Source organism: Amblyomma maculatum, chromosome 9 (assembly GCF_055883805.1).
Source record: "Amblyomma maculatum isolate TAMU_Amacu chromosome 9, ASM5588380v1, whole genome shotgun sequence".
NCBI lineage: Eukaryota > Metazoa > Arthropoda > Arachnida > Ixodida > Ixodidae > Amblyomma > Amblyomma maculatum.
In genome coordinates, this window is record NC_139352.1 from 102110099 (window position 1) to 102131455 (window position 21357).

The 21357-nt window shown below is 46.6% G+C and overlaps 1 protein-coding gene across 1 annotated transcript in view; it reads right to left on the bottom strand.

The window, feature by feature from the left end:
• Positions 1–16103: 16103 nt before the first annotated feature.
• Positions 16104–21357, bottom strand: part of LOC146180060 (membrane metallo-endopeptidase-like 1) — a 44521-nt gene continuing 39267 nt past the window's right edge. Inside the window, exon 4 of the mRNA XM_084580315.1 lies at positions 16104–16418. Coding sequence (XP_084436441.1) covers positions 16104–16418 — 315 coding nt within the window. The remainder of the gene's footprint in view (positions 16419–21357) is intronic.

The window sequence follows — 21357 nt, forward strand, 5'->3', positions numbered from 1 at the left end:
GCGGCAGAGCTAATTGCCTCTTGTTCAGCTGCACGCTGAACCCTTAAAACTGTGCGTTCATTTCCAATACAGGTATAAATTCCGATCCAGAGAGTACTAACTGTGGTCCAACCGCAACTAACTTTTCCTGCTTCATTAGCGCGGCTCACGGTTGGTCACGAACCTGGCCCGAAAACAGAGTACGCCGCTAGATAGATGGTAAATGCGCTCATGGCGGACTCGCCGGACTGTGATGTAAGTAGATGGACCCAGGATCTTTGCGTGCTCACAGGTCAAGCGAGGCTAGCGCCACTCGCCTCTGGTTGTGTACTGCCGGAGCCAGTAGGGTCGCTGGTAGCTGCAGAGTTGAGGACCTTCTAAAGAAGCTCCGCTGCTGCTGTGATTCCACTGTGATCTTGGCTGGTGATTCTCAGGGCTGACACAGTGCGGTCGAGCCTCGAGGAAAGAACAGAACCCGGCACCTTGTTGTTGTTGTTCTCCTCTATTGTTCTTGTTGTTCTCCTCTAATTTAGACATGCTTTATTCTTCCTCTTTCTCCTACTTCTGCTACCTCTTCTGCTACTCCTTGCAAACGCCCGCAGTACTTTTCTATTTACATCATCACAATATTGTTGCGAAGAAGATGATCGGAAGTGGTGCGAGAGGAGCCCTTGCATTAGGCCAGCCAATATATCATCCTTCACCATGTCACCATGTTGTGCCGTTCTCTTTCTTGTCGCCACGTAATATTTTTGTTGGAGATGCGGCATACGTCATCCACATCCTCGTCTTGGAGCATCGGCACCATCCTAACGCCGGGATCATTCACCGAGAGCACTGGGATAACGCCGTGCAGCTTCCCCCAGCCCTTCCTCCCAGATCCGACCAACTACCGCCGCCCAGCTCCCAGCCCGGAACTGAAGGCAAGGCGCGCACAAATGAACTGACCAGAGACCAGACCAGGGTAAGATTCGACGGACCCAAAGAACCGCAAGACAAGAACACGCAACCCCTGCACCGCCCAGCAGTCCGACGCGACCTCGAGTCATCGGTCCCATGGATGCTTCAGTGGTGTATGGCGGAAGAGCTCCAGGGGAGGCGGATCACTCAAGCATCATCGTGGGCATCGTCATCGTGGTGGCAAGCGCATCATTCTCATTCTCCTCTATCTTTTCTTGAACATCTACACCGTCACGTCACCATCGACTTCAACGAACCGATCGGGACGATGGCTCGGTGGCCCATATATAAGGACGTCTGTGCGTGCGCGCGCGCGCGGTGTATGTGCGTGTGCGTGTTTATGTGTGTGTGTGTGTGTGTGTGTGTGTGTGTGTGTGTGTGTGTGTGTGTGTGTGTGTGTGTGTGTGTGTGTGTGTGTGTGTGTGTGTGTGTGTGTGTGTGTGTGTGTGTGTGTCCATATATAAGGACGTCTGTGCGTGCGCGCGCGCGCGGTGTATGTGCGTGTGCGTGTTTATGTGTGTGTGTGTGTGTGTGTGTATGTGCGTGTTTATGTGTGTGTGTGTGTGTGTGTGTGTGTGTATGTGCGTGTGTGTGTGTGTGTGTGTGTGTGTGTGTGTGTGTGTGTGTGTGTGTGTGTGTGTGTGTGTGTGTGTGTGTGTGTGTGTGTGTGTGTGTGTGTGTGTGTGTGTGTGTGTGTGTGTGTGTGTGTGTGTGTGTGTGTGTGTGTGTGTGTGTGTGTGTGTGTGTGTGTGTGTGTGTGTGTGTGTGTGTGTGTGTGTGTGTGTGTGTGTGTGTGTGTGTGTGTGTGTGTGTGTGTGTGTGTGTGTGTGTGTGTGTGTGTGTGTGTGTGTGTGTGTGTGTGTGTGTGTGTGTGTGTGTGTGTGTGTGTGTGTGTGTGTGTGTGTGTGTGTGTGTGTGTGTCGTCTTCTTCGTCTTCCACGGTGCCACAGTAACACGCAGCCATGCCTATGCTTGAATACTTACTGTAGTGTAGCTTTCGCTGCAAAAGGTGTCCCAGAATCCGGGACTAGAAGGAGACAGAGTAGAGCTTCAACCTTCCCTGCAGAATAGATTCTTAGGCTTTTAGCCAACCGTCGAAGAGGGAGAGGGTGGAAAAAACATTACCTCAAGCTAATCACCCCTGAATATCCGAGAAACTGGTCTGGGGAACGCTTGTATGCTTGTACATGTTTTGCGCATGGCGGGACTTCGGTTCAACTCTGAATCCAACCACATGCTTAAAACTTCTTACACGTGGTGCAACCATGGTAGAGTGCCATGTTATGCATCGTGCAAGGATACTCATTTTGGCTGCTTTCTTATTTAATTAGATAAATGTGTTTGTGTCGTTGACATGGTCTCCGTGTAGTCGATGTTCCACAAGATAAATAATGCGGCGTAAAGTGAACCCCTTCAATTGCCAAACTCAGATATGTTGGCCGGTAATGGAACATGATATTCGCAAGAGAAAGAGATCCTGGAAAATCTTTCTCAGCTAACTTCAACCGGTATATGCATGCGAATAACATCTGTTAAAACTGCTCCAAGAACTCAAGCGTTATCCCAATGCCGAACTTTGCTGTCCTCAAAGCTAGGCGTCAAATTTATTGTGCATTCTTTGAATCTCGCTATGACCTTCAAGCTTAATTCTGTAAACCGTTACCAAAACAAGTATCACTAATATTATCTGCCTTAAGAAGAAAAACCTTAGCAACAACGCAATCCATATCTCCAACAAAGTTTGTGTTTCAAATGTATCAGAATATCTGAATTAGCTACAAGCATGACTTCCGGATGCCACGCATGTGTCTTTATTTAGTAGTGCTTACAAAACGTTTATTACTGATACAGCACCCTAATATGTCAGAGGTACTGCTTTGCAGCGGTTGCGAATGCGGGCTTTTGCCCGGATATCCCTCCAGTATTCTTGGGAATTAAATTCAATATAATTCGATCCAATGTGAGAGGCAAATGCTAAAACCACTGCCTTCGTTTGACAAATAAAGTTTGCAGAACCTGACGTATTTAGTTGATCAATGTGCGCTTATGTTATGGCATATGAATGGAAACAAGATATATTAGGTCAAGAGCATTTCTTGGCTCGTGAGAAACGTGAACAGAGCCTGTCATCAACAATGCCAGCAAGAACTGCTACTTACCAAAATACTCGCGTCTACCACAGGAAGCGAACCACCATTCTTCCTCTCCTCACCCGAGCGCCCAAATGAGTACTCTACGCTAGCTTTTTTAAATGTAGAATTTAATACACTGAAAATGTTCTTCATTTACATGAGCTATTTGCAGACCTTTATGAAATGCTACAAGACAGCCCAAAATACTGGGTAACAGAGCACTAGATCGAAGGCGAAGCACTTCACCAAGGCAGGTTGCCACTGCGGTCCGCTTCACTGACTGCCTGAAAATGCGTTTGGGATCCCCCATTTCTAGCGTAAGGACGCCGGAGAGTGCTGAGGGAAAGAACAACCATAGCATTAAGAAAAACACGAAATAAAAGCGTCAGGACGCCGGAGAGTGCTGAAGGAAAGAACAACCATAGCATTCGTAAAAACACGAAATAAATGAACACAAATTTAAATATTCTGTCCTTGTTTTTGGATCATGGTGGGCAACGAAAGAATTTCCGAATATACGCGTGTGTAATTGAAACTGAAATAAAGACAGTGAGTCGCCCATTATACAAACACGTTGCGTCATGTAACAAAATTGACACAAAAGACCACAGCGCAGCAGTCTCGTTCGGTGCTCGAGCAGCAGATGAACCTCGAACCTAGATTTACTCTTCATTTATAGCGCAAAATCCGTGTCCGAAATGGCAGAGGCATAATAAAAAAAACGAATATACATGAAGATAACAGGCGGCAGTAAGATAAAAGCTTTCCCATTATTGCAACTCATGAGACCTAAATGAAATAGTAGACTTTTGTTCAAGAACTGCAAAAAATCTGTTTGTTGGAAATATTCATTGTTTGTGCATGCTATGTATCTTTCAGCTAAACGATCACTTAATACTCAGTCGCTAAAAACGGTCCAGAGGAGTATACAAAGTGAGCATCGTGCAACCCGGTTCATGTCAACTCAATGCCTGGAGCGCATATGCCTGTGCGGATGTTAACTGCCTAACCGGCCGCAAACGGGCCAAACGGTAATTTTTTGCGGACACTGCGGCGAGAGCATAGATACCTAAACGGCACAACTGCTTATAAACGCGCAACTGTATCCTGGGTGACACAAGGCTCTGGAAGTAGAAAGTTTCATGTTCCGAAAATATATAGAAAATTTGTTGTTAGTACGTATGCCTGTCTTCTATGTCAGAGTTTTCATGGGCTGGTAATTCGAATATTTCGAATAATAAAATATGCATCAAAGTACCCTCAGTTGGCAACTGCGCTAGACTCGGCACTGATCGTTTAATACTTTATTCGGCTACAATCTGTAAGTTTCTGGAAAAAGATCCTTGCATTTAAAGCAGCAATGGTGCCCTCCGCATCTTGCATACGCAACAAATACCACTATGCATCACAACTTCTAAACGTAACGAGCACGCAAAGTTACATGAAGAAAAGGCTCTATGGTCTATAATCTATGGTAGGCAGAGTGGTGGAAATATTCCGCAAACTGCGTGGCGAACCAAACGAAGGCAAACTCTTTCAAGCGCATGAGAAAACACTGAAAACCGTGACAGCAGAGCCAACAATTTCAAACAAAAAGGTTAGGGTTTGAAAACAATATTTTTTCTTTGGCCCATCATAACCGCAGCTGCGTTTGCGCCATTAAACCCATATAAGCAACCAATATTTAGACCGCCGATACTATTGCTTGTCTCGCGAGAATGACGTCAAGTAAAATGAGAGGATGTCACTTTTTGTTCTTTATTTCTTTTCTTTCTACAGAAAGGGGCAGCCGAGGCAGAAGGTTGAAAAACCTGACGAGACCTCGGCACCCAAGCAGTTTCACAGACCAGTGAAATAATACATTATCATTCTAGGCATATAAAACCTAACACAAATAATAAACGCATATGCCACAAAAACATTATTACGCACGTGAAACCACAGCAGCAAAAATAGTACACAATCAAACAAAATAAACCGTGTTACTGACATATACAATAGAATCATAATTGACCATCAAGTCATAATCTGCTAACATAGGCTATTGATTCATTTGCTCCAATAAATAAATTTAAGCAAAGTGTTAAGTTCAACATACAGAAGTCTTGAAATGTTTGATTGGAGAAAATTCAATATTGTTTGCCATTAGGTATGCTTTAATGTTACGTTTGAGTGTGATAGTGATAACGGAGAAGTCAACATTCAGATTGGGCCTGTTAAGAACAGTGGGAACTTGGTAGGTTTATGTTTGTTTGCCTTAGTTTGTTCGAACTTTAATGTAAGTTACTTCTAGGTTCGAGGTTCGTATCTCGCTGGACTATGATCTGGTATTGATGCATGTAGCCTGTGCCGATGGATGTGTTGTAACAAGTGGAAATAATAAATCTGATTGGCTTTTAGTATGTCATGATTGAGGAATAACGGTGCAGTAGGTAAATGTTGTGGTCTACCGTAATACCCTTCAATCGCTCTTAGAACACTCTTTTGAATAGATCATTAATCTCTCAAGTTTCTGTTGGTTGTATTACCCCAAATGAGGCTTCAATATGTGAGCCGCGAATAAAACAACGCATGGTATGTTAAACTCTTGACATAAACCGGTACTAAACTTGCGATCTTGTACAGACAACCGGCAACTTTGCTGATGTCATCAACCAGTTTGGAAACATGAGTGTTCCATGAAAGATTTTCATTAAACCAAACACCGAGGAATTTATGGTTATTAACTTGTTTAAGTTGTGTTCGCTAATATCTTACATTTAAGAGATACCGATCGACAGTATTTATTGGCTGTGTGAGCCTTCTGTGGACCTTCTTTCATTTGTACATGCCATCATCATCTTCTTTCATTTGTACATACCATCATCATCGACCCGCGGCGCCGGCTCTGGCGCGTGCCTGGGTTGGTGACCGGATTAAAACGCTGGACAAGGCTTCGCTGTCCTTCCCGCCACGACCTCGCCGTCTTGACCTAGCCTTCTTCCACAAGTGGTGGAGGTGAGAATTGATCCCCTTGCTGTTTTGTGCCCTGCCTCTCGCTGGAGCTACGTTCCGGTCGCTGTTTACCGCCTGCCACCATCGTTATGTCTACCGAGAGCACCCACGATTCGGCAGGACCCTCTACCTCGACTGCACCACCCCCTCCGACTATGCCCGCACGACAACGCGACCCGCCGCTGTTCGCTGGTCGTCGCGACGAAGACGTCGATGACTGGCTGGACACCTATGAACGCTGCAGTAACTACAACCGGTGGGACGACGCTCTAAAATTTCTGAACGTTTCTTTCTACCTCATTGAGGTCGCCAGAACCTGGTTTATTAACCGCGAACCCCACACCACTAACTGGACAACATTCAAGCAGCAGTTCCGCCAATATTTCGCCGACCCAGCAGTTCGCACTGAGGTCGCGAAGAACAAGCTCGCCTCTCGGCTCCAAGGTCCCGATGAGTCGTACGCGTCTTATATAGAGGCCATACTTGCACTCTGCCGGCGTGTTAGTCCCACCATGCCGGAACCTGAACGCGTACACCACATCTTAAAAGGAATTAATTCTGTGGCTTATAATACCCTGATTGCCCAGAATCCTTCTACTGTTGACGCCATTATTGCGACCTGCCAACGCATCGACCAGCTGCAGTCCTCCCGATTGCACCCCAGCATTGCTACAGGCCCGACCTATGCTGACCTGGATCTACGGGCACTGATTCGAGCCATCATCCGGGAGGAGCTCCAAGCCCTCAAGCCTGTCTGTCGACACGGGTGCGATCATTCTTCCGTACCTTCTAATGACGCCGGTCTACGCAACATCATTAAAGATGAGCTGGCAACAATCACGCGACCTATGCCGTCCGACCCTCCTGCACCCCGCCAAGCATCGACTTACGCGCACGTCGCAGCATCACCCCCTCCTTTTGTTCCGCCACCCCAACTGGCATCGCCCTACAACCACATCAACGCCGTGACGACGGCTCAGCCTACGCCACCCTATTACGCACCCTGGCGCCCCTCTCGCCCAGTGTGCTACTACTGTGGAATACGAGGACATATATCCCGCTTCTGCCGTCGCCGTATTCAGAACGAGCGGCGTGGTTATGACGCATTCGAAAGTGACGTACCCTCATATTATCAGCGACGACCTCCTATGTCCAGCCCACCTCGAAGATCATCCCCACCTCCAGAATCCTCGTCTGAGCCTCGTGGAACCCATGCGTCCCGACGTCGGTCCCTATCCCCATACCGCCGCTCAGTTTCCCCTCTCCGACCCGCAACAACTCTCCCTGTCCGCCATCCGGAAAACTAAGCGTTGCAGTTTCCGGAGGTCAAACTGCAGTCTGCGAACTTACCAAAAGTCCTCCAGATCGCCCGTATAATGTGATTTCTGTTTTCGCTGAAGGATTACCGGTAGAAGCATTGATTGATACAGGGGCTGCAATTTCTGTCATTCACGCTGATTTGTGCTACCGTTTGCGAAAAGTTACGACACCATATGATGGGCCTGAACTCCGTGGAGCCAATGACGTCCCTTTGCACCCTTTAGCAAAGTACACCGTACGAGTTGTTATTGACGGCGTCCGCCATCATGTGCAGTTTGCTGTGCTCTCTCCATGTGCGCATCTGATAATTTTTGGATGGGATTTTTTGTCAACCGCTTCGGCATTAATTTCTTGTGGCGACCGTGTTATCCATATGACAGACAGCGATTTTTCATCTGAAGTTTCTGAACGACATCATCCCCTCGTTGCCGCCGCTGATACTGTTCTGCCTCCTCAGTGCGAAAAACTGCTTACCGTTGTTTCTGACCACATCGCTGACGGGGACGTACTCATCGCACCATCTTATCGTCATCTTGAACGCGGTATCGCCTTCCCGTCTAGTCTTGTGAGGTTCTGCAACGGCTCAGCGACAGTAGCGGCCACTAACACTTCACGTGAATCCCTCGTGCTCCGAAAAGGAACTTCTCTGCCCTGCAAGGTGGATGTTCAACCTTTGTCCTTGATGGTGCTCACCGCCCCTCAGTCTCAGCACCGCGTTTCGACAGACGTCTCTCTTTCTGTTCTCACAAAGACTATTAATCCTAACCTCACGCCGAACCAACGCCAAGAACTGCTGACATTGCTTCGACAACACCAAGCCATTTTTGATGCCACTTCCCCACCACTGGGACGGACTAGTGTTGCGCACCATCGCATCATTACTGAAGGTAACTCTATCGTTCGCCGACGGCCTTATCGGGTTTCCCTCTCTGAACGAAAGGTAATTGAAGAAAATGTAAATGACATGCTCCATCGCAATATTATTCGTCCCTCGACAAGTCCATGGTCCTCCCCAATAGTGTTAGTTAAAAAAAAGGACGGCTCGGTACGCTTTTGTGTTGATTACCGCGCACTCAACAAAATTACCCGCAAAGATGTATACCCAATGCCAAGAATTGATGACGCCCTTGACTCTCTCCAAGGCGCCGAATATTTCTCGACTTTGGACCTCCGCTCAGGTTATTGGCAAATACCTATGCACGAGGACGATAAAGAAAAAACCGCTTTCGCAACTCCCGATGGCCTTTACGAATTTAATGTTATGCCTTTCGGACTTTGTAACGCACCAGCGACATTTGAAAGGATGATCGATACTGTGCTTCGTGGCCTAAAATGGAGAACCTGTTTATGCTACTTGGATGACATTGTCATCTTTTCGTCAACTTTTAACGACCATCTCACGCGCCTGAATGAGGTCCTCACGTGTCTCGCTTCAGCGGGCCTTCAGCTCAACACCAAGAAGTGCCACTTTGCACAGAAGGAAATTAAAATATTGGGACATCTAGTCAGCCATGATGGCATTCGTCCAGACCCTGAAAAAATTATTGCGGTCTTGAAATTTGCTCGTCCACAACGGACTACAGAGTTGCGCAGTTTTCTCGGCCTGGCGTCTTATTTCCGGCGTTTTATAAAGCATTTTGCAAGTATTGCTGCTCCCCTCCATCAACTACTTAAAGCACGCAGCCCTTTCGTGTGGACTGAACAGTGCGAAGCTGCTTTTAATAACCTGAAGCACGCCCTCACATCAGACCCTGTTCTTGGCCACTTCAGTGACAGCGCTCCAACCATCCTGCACACTGATGCCAGTGGTATCGGTCTTGGCGCTGTACTTCTGCAGCGCGATGCAACTTCGCGTGAGAAAGTGATTGCCTTCGCCAGTCGGACTATAACTCCAGCTGAGAAAAACTACACTATTACAGAACAGGAGTGCCTTGCCGTCGTCTGGGCTGTCCAAAAGTTTCGCCCTTACCTATACGGTCGGCACTTCACAGTTGTGACCGATCACCATGCTCTTTGCTGGTTGTCTTCGCTCAAAAATTTGACAGGCCGACTTGGCCGTTGGATTCTACGCCTGCAAGAATACGATTTTGACGTCATTTATAAATCGGGTCGCCAACACCAAGACGCCGACGCTCTTTCTCGCTGTCCACTTTCGGAATCGGCTTGCTGTTTTTCTTCCCAATGCATTTCCACCTATGACCACAGCCGACCATCTCTTTCCCCGACGTATATCACAACAGTTTCATTTGACGACGCAGAGAACAAACACACTCTCCGCTCACAGCAATTAGCCGATGCCTACTGCCGTCCCATCATCGATCGCCTTATTGGCGCTTCGGACCCGCCCAATGCTCGGCTTCGCCGACAACTTCGCAATTTCAAGCTCGAAGATGGCATCCTACTCCGCTTCGTGTATTGCCTTGACGGAACTCGCTGGATACCAGTCGTGCCGCGTGTGCTTCGTCAACGAATACTGGCGGCTCTCCACGATGACGCTACTGCAGGTCACCTTGGTATTGACAAAACCTACGACCGCGTGAAAAAACGATTCTTTTGGCCTGGCCTATCTTCCAGCGTTGCCAAATACGTCGCATCCTGCCCTCTATGCCAACGTCGCAAACGGCCGACTTCTTCACCCGCTGGCCTTCTACAACCTGTCCCCTGTCCCGCCACGCCATTCGACGTAGTCGGCATCGATTTATATGGTCCCCTACCTCTCTCCGAGGGGGGTAACCATTGGATTATAACAGCTGTCGACCACCTTACACGCTATGCTGAGACAGCACCTGTACCGACCGGTTCCGCTCAAGAAGTAGCAAATTTCTTTTTGCAATCAATTGTATTGCGTCATGGCGCTCCTCGGGTGCTCCTAAGTGACCGCGGGACGGCCTTCTTATCGACAGTCGTTGCCGAAGTTCTTTACGCGTCATCCACCCTTCATAAGACAACCTCGAGCTACCATCCCCAGACTAACGGGCTGACTGAGCGATTTCACCGCACCTTATCGGATATGATCTCCATGTACATCACACCGGATCATCGAAATTGGGACACTATTCTACCATTCGTCACTTTCGCCTATAACACAGCAGTACAACGGACTACCGGTTATTCTCCATTTTTCCTCGTTTATGGCCGTCCTCCCACTACAATTCTCGACGCTTCCTTCTGCTCTACGCCCGACTACTCCACATCGGTACCTACCCAGTTCTTATCTCGTGTGGCCAGATGCCGTCATCTTGCCCGCCTCAACACAGCAGCGTGCCAGGAAGACCGCAAGAGCCGCTACGATTCTACGCATCGCGTGGTCTCTTATCGTCCCGGTGACGAAGTACTGCTTTATACTCCACTGCGCACCCCTGGCCTTAGTGACAAATTCCACCACCGCTACCTTGGTCCCTACAAGATCATCAGCCAAACTTCTCCAGTTAACTACAAAGTCGCGCCTGTTGATCCCCCAGCCGATCGACGCCACCGTGGAACTGAAATTGTTCATGTCTCTCGCTTGAAACCGTTTGTGCGCCGCGGTACAGTTAGTTAGGAGCGGCCAGGCTGGCCGCTTCCGACCCCCCGGGCAGATTGTGTGAGCCTTCTGTGGACCTTCTTTCATTTGTACATGCCATCATCATCTTCTTTCATTTGTACATACCATCATCATCGACCCGCGGCGCCGGCTCTGGCGCGTGCCTGGGTTGGTGACCGGATTAAAACGCTGGACAAGGCTTCGCTGTCCTTGCCGCCACGACCTCGCCGTCTTGACCTAGCCTTCTTCCACAGCTGGAATATAACATAATTCGTTTTAGAAAGATTTAGGCTAAGTCTATAAGCCTGTAGCCAGATATTCAAATTTTCAAGGTAAGAATTTACCATATTTTCTAGAGCAGGCAAGGAACGGGCTGTAAAGAATGTATTAGTGCTGTCTACAGACATGACTATGTCAGGTGATTCAAGTATCTGAGAGATGTCATTAATGTATATTATGAGCATAAGCGGTCCGAATATAGATCCCTATGGGACACCTTGCTTAATAAAGAGTTTGTCAGAACAGATACCACTCACTACCACGTACTGCGATCTATTGCTTAATTAACTGCTCATCTAACTAGAAACTATGCCTTTTACGTCATAGTCAGACAGCTTTCGCAAGAGAACATCATGCTTAACGTAATCAAACGCCTTGCGAAAGTCTACGAACAGCCCAAGAGTGTATCTGCAGTGCTCAATGTTTTCAATAAATCTATCTTTTATGGTTAATAATGCTTGTTCTCGACATTTACCTTTTATAAATCCATATTGAGAGGAGTGTATAACGTTGTGCTTATAAAAAAGAAAGGCTTCTCTAGCCTACTGGTAATTGCTCTTTCAAATACTTTCGATATTAACGTAAGAACAGAGATTGGTCGATAGTTCGAAATTTCATTTTTCTTTCGACTTTTATACACCGGGCATACAAGGGCTACCTTAAGGTCATTGGGGAATACACCACTCTGTAACGTTAGATTGAAGATATACACCAAAATATCACACACTGCGGTAGACATATGTTTTAATGGAATGGGATTTATTTCATCATACCCTGCAGGTACGTTATTTTTTGTTTTTAATCAAGCTGTCGACCTCATGTGCGGTGACAGTCTTTAGTAAAATAGAGTTAGGTAAAGGGCAGACAGGATCAGTGTAGATATGACTACTCCCCAACGCACTAGGTTTCCGACATTACTTAAAAAATTAGTCATCGCATTTACCATTTCAAAGCCAGATAGCGTATCACTGGCGGTTGAGATTTCATTGATTTCAACAGCATTCCTCTAATGTATTAGCTGGTTAATCTCTCGCCATAACACAACAGAAACAGAACGACGGGATGACATGACGATGAAATATACTTTAATGGCCAGCGGGCCTAGCGCGAGCACTCCGCCCCACGCCACAGCCCGCTACGTCATCTTCTTAGTAATATAATACTCACTATTCGCATGCCTCATCTTAGCACTCAGGCTATTTCTAAACTTCTTAAATTCTTTGAAGAGGAGAACATCGCGTGTTTGCAGAAAATTATGGTACATCTTATTTTTTCGTTCGATGTCTTTATAAAGCGTTATGTTCATCCAGGGTTTCCTATACTTTTTCGGGTTGCGAGTCGAAACTCGAATTGGGAAAGCCTCGTTATAACACTGCAAGAACTTGGTTAGATATGCGGAATATGCCACATTAGCGTCGCCTATCTCATAAATATCAAAATATCATAATCTCATGTCTATCCCAATTAGTACTTTCAATCAAGGACCTGAATGCGCATAGGGATTCATCAATAATATCTCGAAATTCATATTTATGTCTGTATAGGCGTTTTTATTGTCTCCAATAGAAATGAAACAAATGGTTTAAAAGAACTTGTAGACGGGCTAGATGGCTTTCAGCTTCAGACGGCATTCTTAGCGCAAAAAAACACACGCGCACGAGAAAAAAGGAAGGACACGAGACAAGCGCTACTACATCTGGTTTATTGCACTGAAAAGACCTGCAATATGTAGCAAAGACCACACATGCGTAGATCCACCAACACGCCCCCCTTCACCGAAACCACTCAAGAAATCGCATTTATGCCCCCAACAGAGCGACAGACGTGTCACTAACACCCCCCTCCCCCCTCTTATATGAAATGCTTTAAGCAGTTCACGCGCCTTCTTATCAACGCTTCTGCCCAGAATCTGTATCTCATTCAGCCGCAGCTCACATCCACTGCATCGAGAACAGTGCTCAGGGAGCCTAGCGCCCTTGTCGGAGCTCAAGGAGCGAAAATATTACGCCGCGCGGTCGTTAACACGTTCGCCTGTCTGGCCTATGTAAACCTTCCCGCAAGGCAACGGGATCTAATGCACAACCCCCTTACACAACCCCAGTTGGTCACTATATAGAACAGAATTCATGAAAAATTTTGATCCTAGTAGCCATAAGACCATGCTATGTGGGGATATCTTAACTTGGAAAAAAAAAAAGGTTTAGCTGGTTAGCCGCTCTTATTGCCCATAACTGTACGAGTTCGAAGCAGAGCAGCGAGGCTTTGCTGCTTGTGTGCAACGCACATGGGCGTGCAACCTGAGCAGCCACTGATATGCTCGCACGAACCTGCTGGAGATGCCACAAAGGCCCAGCCACCAATGAGGCAGAATAAAGATGAAAGTGAAAGCTGTAAGTGGAAGCTGTAAGCAAAAGCAAGCAACAAAAACTGGTAAGAAGCATAAATATGCGTCTTAAAAGACTACGAGACTATAGACTAAAAGGCGGCCACTAAGAGCAAGCCTGCTAAAAGCCAACAAGGTAACGGTAATCTAGCAAATTTATGAAGCCCTTTCTTCCGCCTGTCACAGCTGCAGTTTGTGCCAATGTCCATAGGTGTCCTGCCACCTTTTGTTCCTTTGCATTTTGGGCTCCCTGGGCGCTGCCATATTGTTCACTGGATAGTCGTGTGAGCCCTGCACAAACTTTGTGGAAGCTGCAGTGAAACCGGTTTCTGACTGTCCAGAGAGGAATTTCGGCAGCTCCCTCGCTAAATGCAAAGGTGTATCTTTATACATAGACCCTGATGAATTCCATTTGTTTCCGGAGTCCTGCACTACGGTGTCTCTCATAGCCGGAGTTGCTTTGGAACGTTAAACCCCACAAACCAACCATTTGATCCTGTAGCTTAAATTAATTGAACTCAGTGCTGCATTTTTCTTGGTCCGGATCGTGTTTGCTTTGTACATTTTTTCCAGCACTGAAATTAACCTTACACTAGCCGTTCACTGCACATTTAAAAGCAGATCAAGTTCAGTAATAACCAAAGGTGCCCTTCAGATTGACGCACATGTGGACCTTATAGATGAGAGCTGGGAGGTGAATGTGAGTGTAATCAATCCAAGTGGAATTGGCATTTACATTTTAGCTTGCTGTTTTAGAATCGCTGGCTAGCCTTTCAGGAGCGTCACTGCTTTTGTGCTTTGCGTTTTGGCAACGAATGGAAGATAATGAAGGTTGCGCAAGACTGTGCTGCATCATTAAGCTGTCCCCTTGCAGCAAATGTTGACATTTCTCTAGAGGTGATGTGTTTGAACATTCCTAGTGTATGTTTATGACTTGAGTGTTACCTGCTCACAAGGTCTAAATGCTTTGTTATCAAGGATTGCTTCAATTTAGCTCTTTTTAGGTTGGAATGTTGCTTCGAAAAGTGGCACATTAGCTTTTGTGACTGACTGCACAGCTTTAGCGTTTACACAGGTACAAACAAAATGAGTGCGTGTATAACGTGCCAAAGAACAACAAAGTCGTACTCATGCTGTACAATGTCTTTTGTTCTTGTTAAGAAACCTGATGGACTGCTCAGTGCTACCATGCTCCACCATCCCTGATTGATGTGCCATGTGCCCCAGCACTGAAGATAGTCCTGCTGCTGCTGTGCCCAAGGTGCTGCCTTTGCTGGTCGCTGTTGAGTCTGATGACTGAATTATTCCCTCTTCACCTAGTGGAGGTGTGATGTTCATCACCCCCTACATTGCCCTGGAACTGGTGGCACAGCAGGGCATTGTTGTGTACGTCTGCGAATGGCCCTTCATGAAAAGAACACAGCCACACTCAGCCAAATTATAGTAGATCGCTTATTGAAACCGGCAGTTTTATACAAACACGCTTCAATAAACGATGAAAGCAACAACGTTTCAATCTTCTGACTAAAGGGCCGCTATGTTCATGGAATGAGAAATACCATTACAGAAGTGCAGATGCCTTGTTGGACAGTCGCGTCCCGGCATGCGGGAACTGCACCGGCCGTATTATTTCACGCATGTTCCATGCTCCTAGATGATGTTGAGCCCTCATCTATCATTAGAAAGCCGGTCATGAAAGTATATTTATTTGACACATTCTATCAAACCTTGCAGTCATCAAAGCACAGCCCAGTAGTGTATAAAGGGGCTGTTTTTTATACTAGCACATGTCATGCAAACCATTCAGTGTTTGCATGCACTGCGAACCAGGCATGCAATTTCACTCATGCTCCATGGTGCAAAATACAGGGCCACTATCTGCTTGCTATCAAAAGCAATGCTGTAATGGCGGCTAGTTGGCTTTCCATCATCCCGTAGGCACGCTGAACGTTAACTCAAGACGATTCACTAAAACAAGACAAGACTGGTATCAAAGTTTGTGACGAGTGTGCAACTTGCTATTGACAGACTGTTTCGCACTACACAACTAGAAACAGCAATGGCAAATCTTAACAAGCACAATTATTGCGCTAGAAAAGCTGTCAAGTTCAACTTAGGGTTCACAATTTTTAGGGCAGCCATTTCCAACCTAATGAACTAGCTGTGAAGATTGTCTTAATACAATTGCATCAGTAACAGATGACCACACATACATCGTAGACTGTGAAAAAGCAGCCAAAGTGTGGTCCTTCAGTTTGGGCTAATAAAGAAAATAATATTAGAATACACAGCAAAATTTGAGACTAGAGGGCACTGGAATGCTGCAGTTATTTTATAGGAATAAAAATATGTGTTTTGATATGAAACATGAGTTAAGTTAATACCTAAAATTATAACCGCTTCATGAGGGTAGCATTACAAATTCAGAATAACTAAAATTAAAATGAAATAAACTTTCATCCTGCTTTTAAGTCGCAGTAGGCTACGTGTGAGAAGACTAGGTTGACAGCCATAGGTAGTCTCAGTAATAGAGCTACCACATAGGTGACCAATCTTTTTGGATGGAGTCAAATATGCGGCACAAGGCGCTGCCATGTGGGCGCATTGGTGTGTCGTGCGGGCAATGGAATGCCGCTCCGAATTCTGGCAGGTGGCGCAGCGGGAAGTTGACCCGTTGTTCGGCCGGTAGTCGTTGGTCAGTGGCGTATTTGTGCGCCTTATAGGCCACGTCACTGTTCTCGCAGTTGTCACGGGCAAAGTGGGCGAAGAAGAGCTGCTCGGATGTGAAGTTCGGAAGTGGCGCCAACCGAAAATCGACGTTCCAGATGCGCTTCACGTTAAGCAGCTCCTGCGGATGAAAAAAAAAAAGGATGTTTTGCATAATGGTTCCTAAAAGCAAGTTTAGCTTAAGTGCTTAACTTTCTGCCTGAAATGGTGTACAATTTTCAAGAGTGTATGCACTTTAAGCGAAAAAATGAAATGAGAACGGAGCACGTGGCAGAAAGACTAGCTTGTGTCACATTTGCCTGTCGTCTTCCTGGAATGGCTCTCTCATCCAGTTTGAGAGAGTTTTGCTTTTCTTTTGGCGTTCTTTTTCAAGTTGTTGCGCTACTGTAGCGTCCCATCGATTGTAACTATGGCAGCACTGTTTTGCTGCCGGCAACGGCTGTGGCCTCTGAGGGTGGAGTGAGTTCATAGCTGCCTGGTGTTGCACTTTTCAGTTTTGTTTCAATTATCATCTGTTATCAGTGTCTTGTTGCACTGAAGTGCAATAGCGAGAAAGCGGGTGCCAAGAAAGGGGGGGGGGGGGTATTTAAGCTACACCATAAGGGTATGGCATGGTGTTGTTCGACTGGTGTGCAGCTCCTCTTGCAGTTGGCCTGCGGAGGCTAGGCGACTGGGCAGCACAGGGAAAATCCTCTGCGACGGAACGGGAGTACAGAAACACGACATAATCGAGTGATTGCGGTGGCTTTAACTGCGTTATTAATTACTCTTTGCAAAAACATTTTGCGGTTTCGCATTCTGGGGGCGGAGTCTCACAGTCACCGGGGAAGAAAATACTTTCAATCGGAGGTTGGATAGTGGCAATTTAAGAGGTGAATGGCAAAAGCCTACTGCTAGTAGTGCTATAATCTAGTGGGCATTTCAGTCATTAATACTAATTACAAAGCATATTAGTAATTTTTGCTCAATTGTCATTACAAGTAACACATATTTGTCATCACTAGTCATTTCTAATCAACTGCAGTCATTACAAGTCATCATTACATATATTGGCTGTTACAAGTCTCTAGCAGTCTCTAAATGTCAGTACTTTTAATTACTACTGCTCATTACTATTCATAACTCATTGTTAATGAGTTGTGTTACAATTCAGTGTTACAGACATTAGCCAGTAGTCATTTTAGTCAATAATGCTCCGTAGAAGCATTTTTATTAAGTGCTAATCGGTTGTAGTTGTTATAAGTTGTTAGACATTGGTAACGATGCAAGCAGTTAATCATCATTAGAAGTCATTAACGGTATAACTGCCAGTTATCAGGTCGGTTTAGTCATTACTAATTTGCCATTTCTAATTAGTTGTCGTTACAAGTCGTTAGACAAACGCGTCTAAGCATATCCTATACAAATCTCGGTATTTACCTGTGAGCGACGCATCGCAGGTAAGCAAAACGGAAATGTTCTGTGCTGATCTCTTAACTAGTGTGGCGAAAGCCTTTAATGGCTCAAACTCACTGCCATGACCCTGTCCGTCCGGCCACGCGACTTGTCACTCTTCTGTGCTAGATTCCGCGGGATACCGCGAAATTGTGACGTCATTGGACAGTCTACAAGGAGGAGATTAGTAAAAAAAACAAATCCTGTCTCCACCGAGAATTGAACCTCAACCATTTGTATCCCCAGCCAGAAGCTTTAACGAAATGCGCCACGCCCGAGATTTTTTCCTTTATTGAATGGGTGTCCTTGAAGCCGCATTTAACTAGGTCGAACGCCCCAACCTGTCACAATACACAGTCACACCAGTATCGAGCACACTTTGACCGCACATCAAAATTCCGGGAGACATACATGCATGGAATAAAGGTAACCAGGCAGGAGGTTGCTCCTGCGCTATACCCCTTCCTCTCCCCCCCCCCCTCTCGCCCGCACCATAGCACACTGTTCTCTGAACAGAGACTTCGATGAACGTGTGGCTCTGCGTGGCGATGCAAAGGAGAATTATGAAGCACGTTTCCACCTCCGGGATCTTGAAATGCGCATCATAATTCTACTTGTCCACCCTGAGGATACTAGTAGCAGGATTCCGCAAGAGACAGATACTGCGCGTTTCATTTCCTGTACACTCATTATAGAACGTCGGTGAACGTTGATGCGTTCAACGGAATGTTGGTGTGTTCGACAACGGGAGTACGATGTACCGTGAGCACCAGGAACTCTTGTGCTTTCGCATTTCTGTAGCGTGGATCGCACAGTGCTCTCGATATTTTGTAGCGAGAGTTCGCCGTATGTACAGTGAACGCTCGCGGCCGGGTGCCGACTCCACTGCGGACGCAGCAGAGGCGCCCGAGCAGACAGATAATTGTTTCACAAGAAAGAAAAGGCGCTGTATCTGTTGTTGCGACTGTAGAAAGAAGGAAGAGGAAATGCACGGTGGTGCATGCAGGTACCATACGGAGTGGTTCCCTAGTTGCGGAATACATATGTTTCCAGCAGCTCCTAGCTGGTCCCTGTCCGTCACTGCAAGCTGAATTGATAAGGGCTGGATAACAAGGTCCCCCATCACTCACGTGGTTGGGGATTGGGGGTATTGGCGGGAAGGGGAGGAGTGGCGGAGGGGGTCTTGAGTTTTGTGCAGTCTGCCAAAACGTGCGGCAAGGCGCCCTATTCTTTTTTTTTTGACAGAGTATACTGTGTTCCCCAGGGTACATGTTCATCAGTGTGGGATGCCCAAGCGATCTCGTGGCAATCCGAGTCGAGCACGAGCCGGAAGAGCTACCGCATCCGGTTACTAGCTGTCGAGATATTACCCGGATGTAGCGAGAGGAAAGACACAGACTGCCAGAACCGCACCCCGAACTCACCAGGCAACCACAGACAATCCTGCGTCGAGCGATGCATAGCAACAGCAAAAACATTTGCTGTGGTTTAGCTTCTGCTTAAACCTGGAGTTACGCGAGAGCTATCTGCATGGCTGCGCTTTCGGCTTGAAAGTAAAGGCATGGCTTTTGCACATTGCAGTTTACACTATGGTTTCAGCTTTATTTATCCCATAGGAGGAACTTTCGGCCACTGAACTGCGATGAAGCGAAGGCGTATATCGCGCGGTGGTCCGAAGCCTTTCACTACGGTGCTCCTTTCCGTTTTCACTCCCACCTTCACGATGATTCGATTGCGTAAGCTACCAGCGAACATATAATGACCCGCTTTAACCGAGCCGTATGAGCGCGCCTGCGTGTCCTAGAGTTAACGTGAATGCAAGGGTTTTGGCTGGCTGATTATGCCAGCATTCTCCTATATGAAAAGAGAAGCCCAAGTTGGCAGCTCCTTGTAATGTCGGGAAGCCCTACGTCCAATTAGTGCTCGACCATGTCACCTGCCAGCTACTCACTCCCACTGCTTCTTCTTTTATTGCGAAAGCAATACTACTTTCACATTCAAGTCTTTGCGGTGCGACGGCGGTGCACATGAAATGACCTTTCGCATGACCTCTGTGTGACGTCAAGCCTCAAAGCTGGGCGACCAACTCGCTCCGTCCGTGAGAGACGGCGGTGCGCATGAACGGCGGCCTAACTCCCGCTCTCTCTGCCAGGAGCGCCACAGATGTTGTTACGTAACTTAATCACTTAAGGTCAAAGGGCGAAGGAATGCCGGGATAATGAAGCATAAGGCATTGTGGGGATACAATAGGTATGAGGTTTTGAGGGGTATATGGAAAGGAATTAGGGTGCCCGGACTTACTTTCGGAAATGCGGTTTTGTGCCTAAAATCAGACGTACAGTCGACATTAGAAACAAATCAGAGATCAGTTGGACGATTAGCACTAGGTGCCCACGGCAAAACTACAAATGAGGTGGTACAGGGAGATATGGGCTGGGCATCTTTCGAAGTGCGGGAAGCTCAAAGTAAAATATTATATGAGGAACGCCTGAGGAAATTGGACAGTAACAGATGGGCAGCTAAAGTATTTAAATACCTGTACCTAAAAAGCGTTGACTCACAATGGAGGAAAAGAACTAGGAAACTAACTAGTAAGTATGCTAGTAACAAGGATGGAGAAATAAAGAGCATTAAGCAACAGGTGAAAAACACAGAAGGTAAAAATTGGATAAATTCGATGGAAAGGAAACAGAGTCTGGAATTATACCGAAAGTGGAAAATGCAGATCAGGAAGGAAGATTTCTTTGATAACTCAAGAGGCAGTGCCCTACTTTTTGAAGCTAGATCTGGGTGCCTTAGAACACGCAGCTACAAAAAGAAATTTAACAATGGAGATGACGCATGTGCTGTGTGTGGAAACTCCAGTGAAACAATTGACCATATTATACTCGAATGTAATGGTATCCATCCGGAAGTTGGTGCAGGCGCAATCACTGTTCCTGAAGCTCTGGGCTTTAGAGATAATAGTGGCCGGGTGAATAAACCAGCGGTGGAAACTAGCAAAAAACGACTGGAAGATTGGTGGCTTAAAAACAGAGAAGTGACATAATGTTAGTAATGTAGGAACAAAATTTAATAAATAGAATGGTGGTTTAGTTAACCATTCTAAATCAATAATTAAGATATAGGGGGGAAAATGAGCATGATAGCTACTGCTACCACCTCGTTTCAAAGGGGACGCTCCTATATTTCATCCATGCATCCATCGTTATACAGAAAGCGGCGACCGACTCGCGCCATCCGTGAGAGACGGCGGTGCGCATGACTACGATGCCGCCTACTGCTAAGGAGGCTTTCGAAACCTACCGGGCTTAACTAAGCTAAGCCTCTGCCAACTTTTCTTCGCTTTTTAGACAAGTAGGGGGAATTGTGAGACTGACCAATGTAGCTCCCGCTACTAAGAAGGCGAAGAGAGCAGCGGAGACGCCCAAACAGAGAACAGTGGAGGCGAACGAAGTGGCGTCCGTGTGCTATGCGATGTCAGTGCACGTTAAAAATCCCCAGGTGGTCGAAATTGTTCCGGAGCCCTCCACTACGGCTCCCCTTTCTCTCTTTCCACGTTCACTCCACCTTCCTCCCTGCCGTTAAGGTGCGGTTCAGGTGTCCACAGAACAATTAAGTGTGAC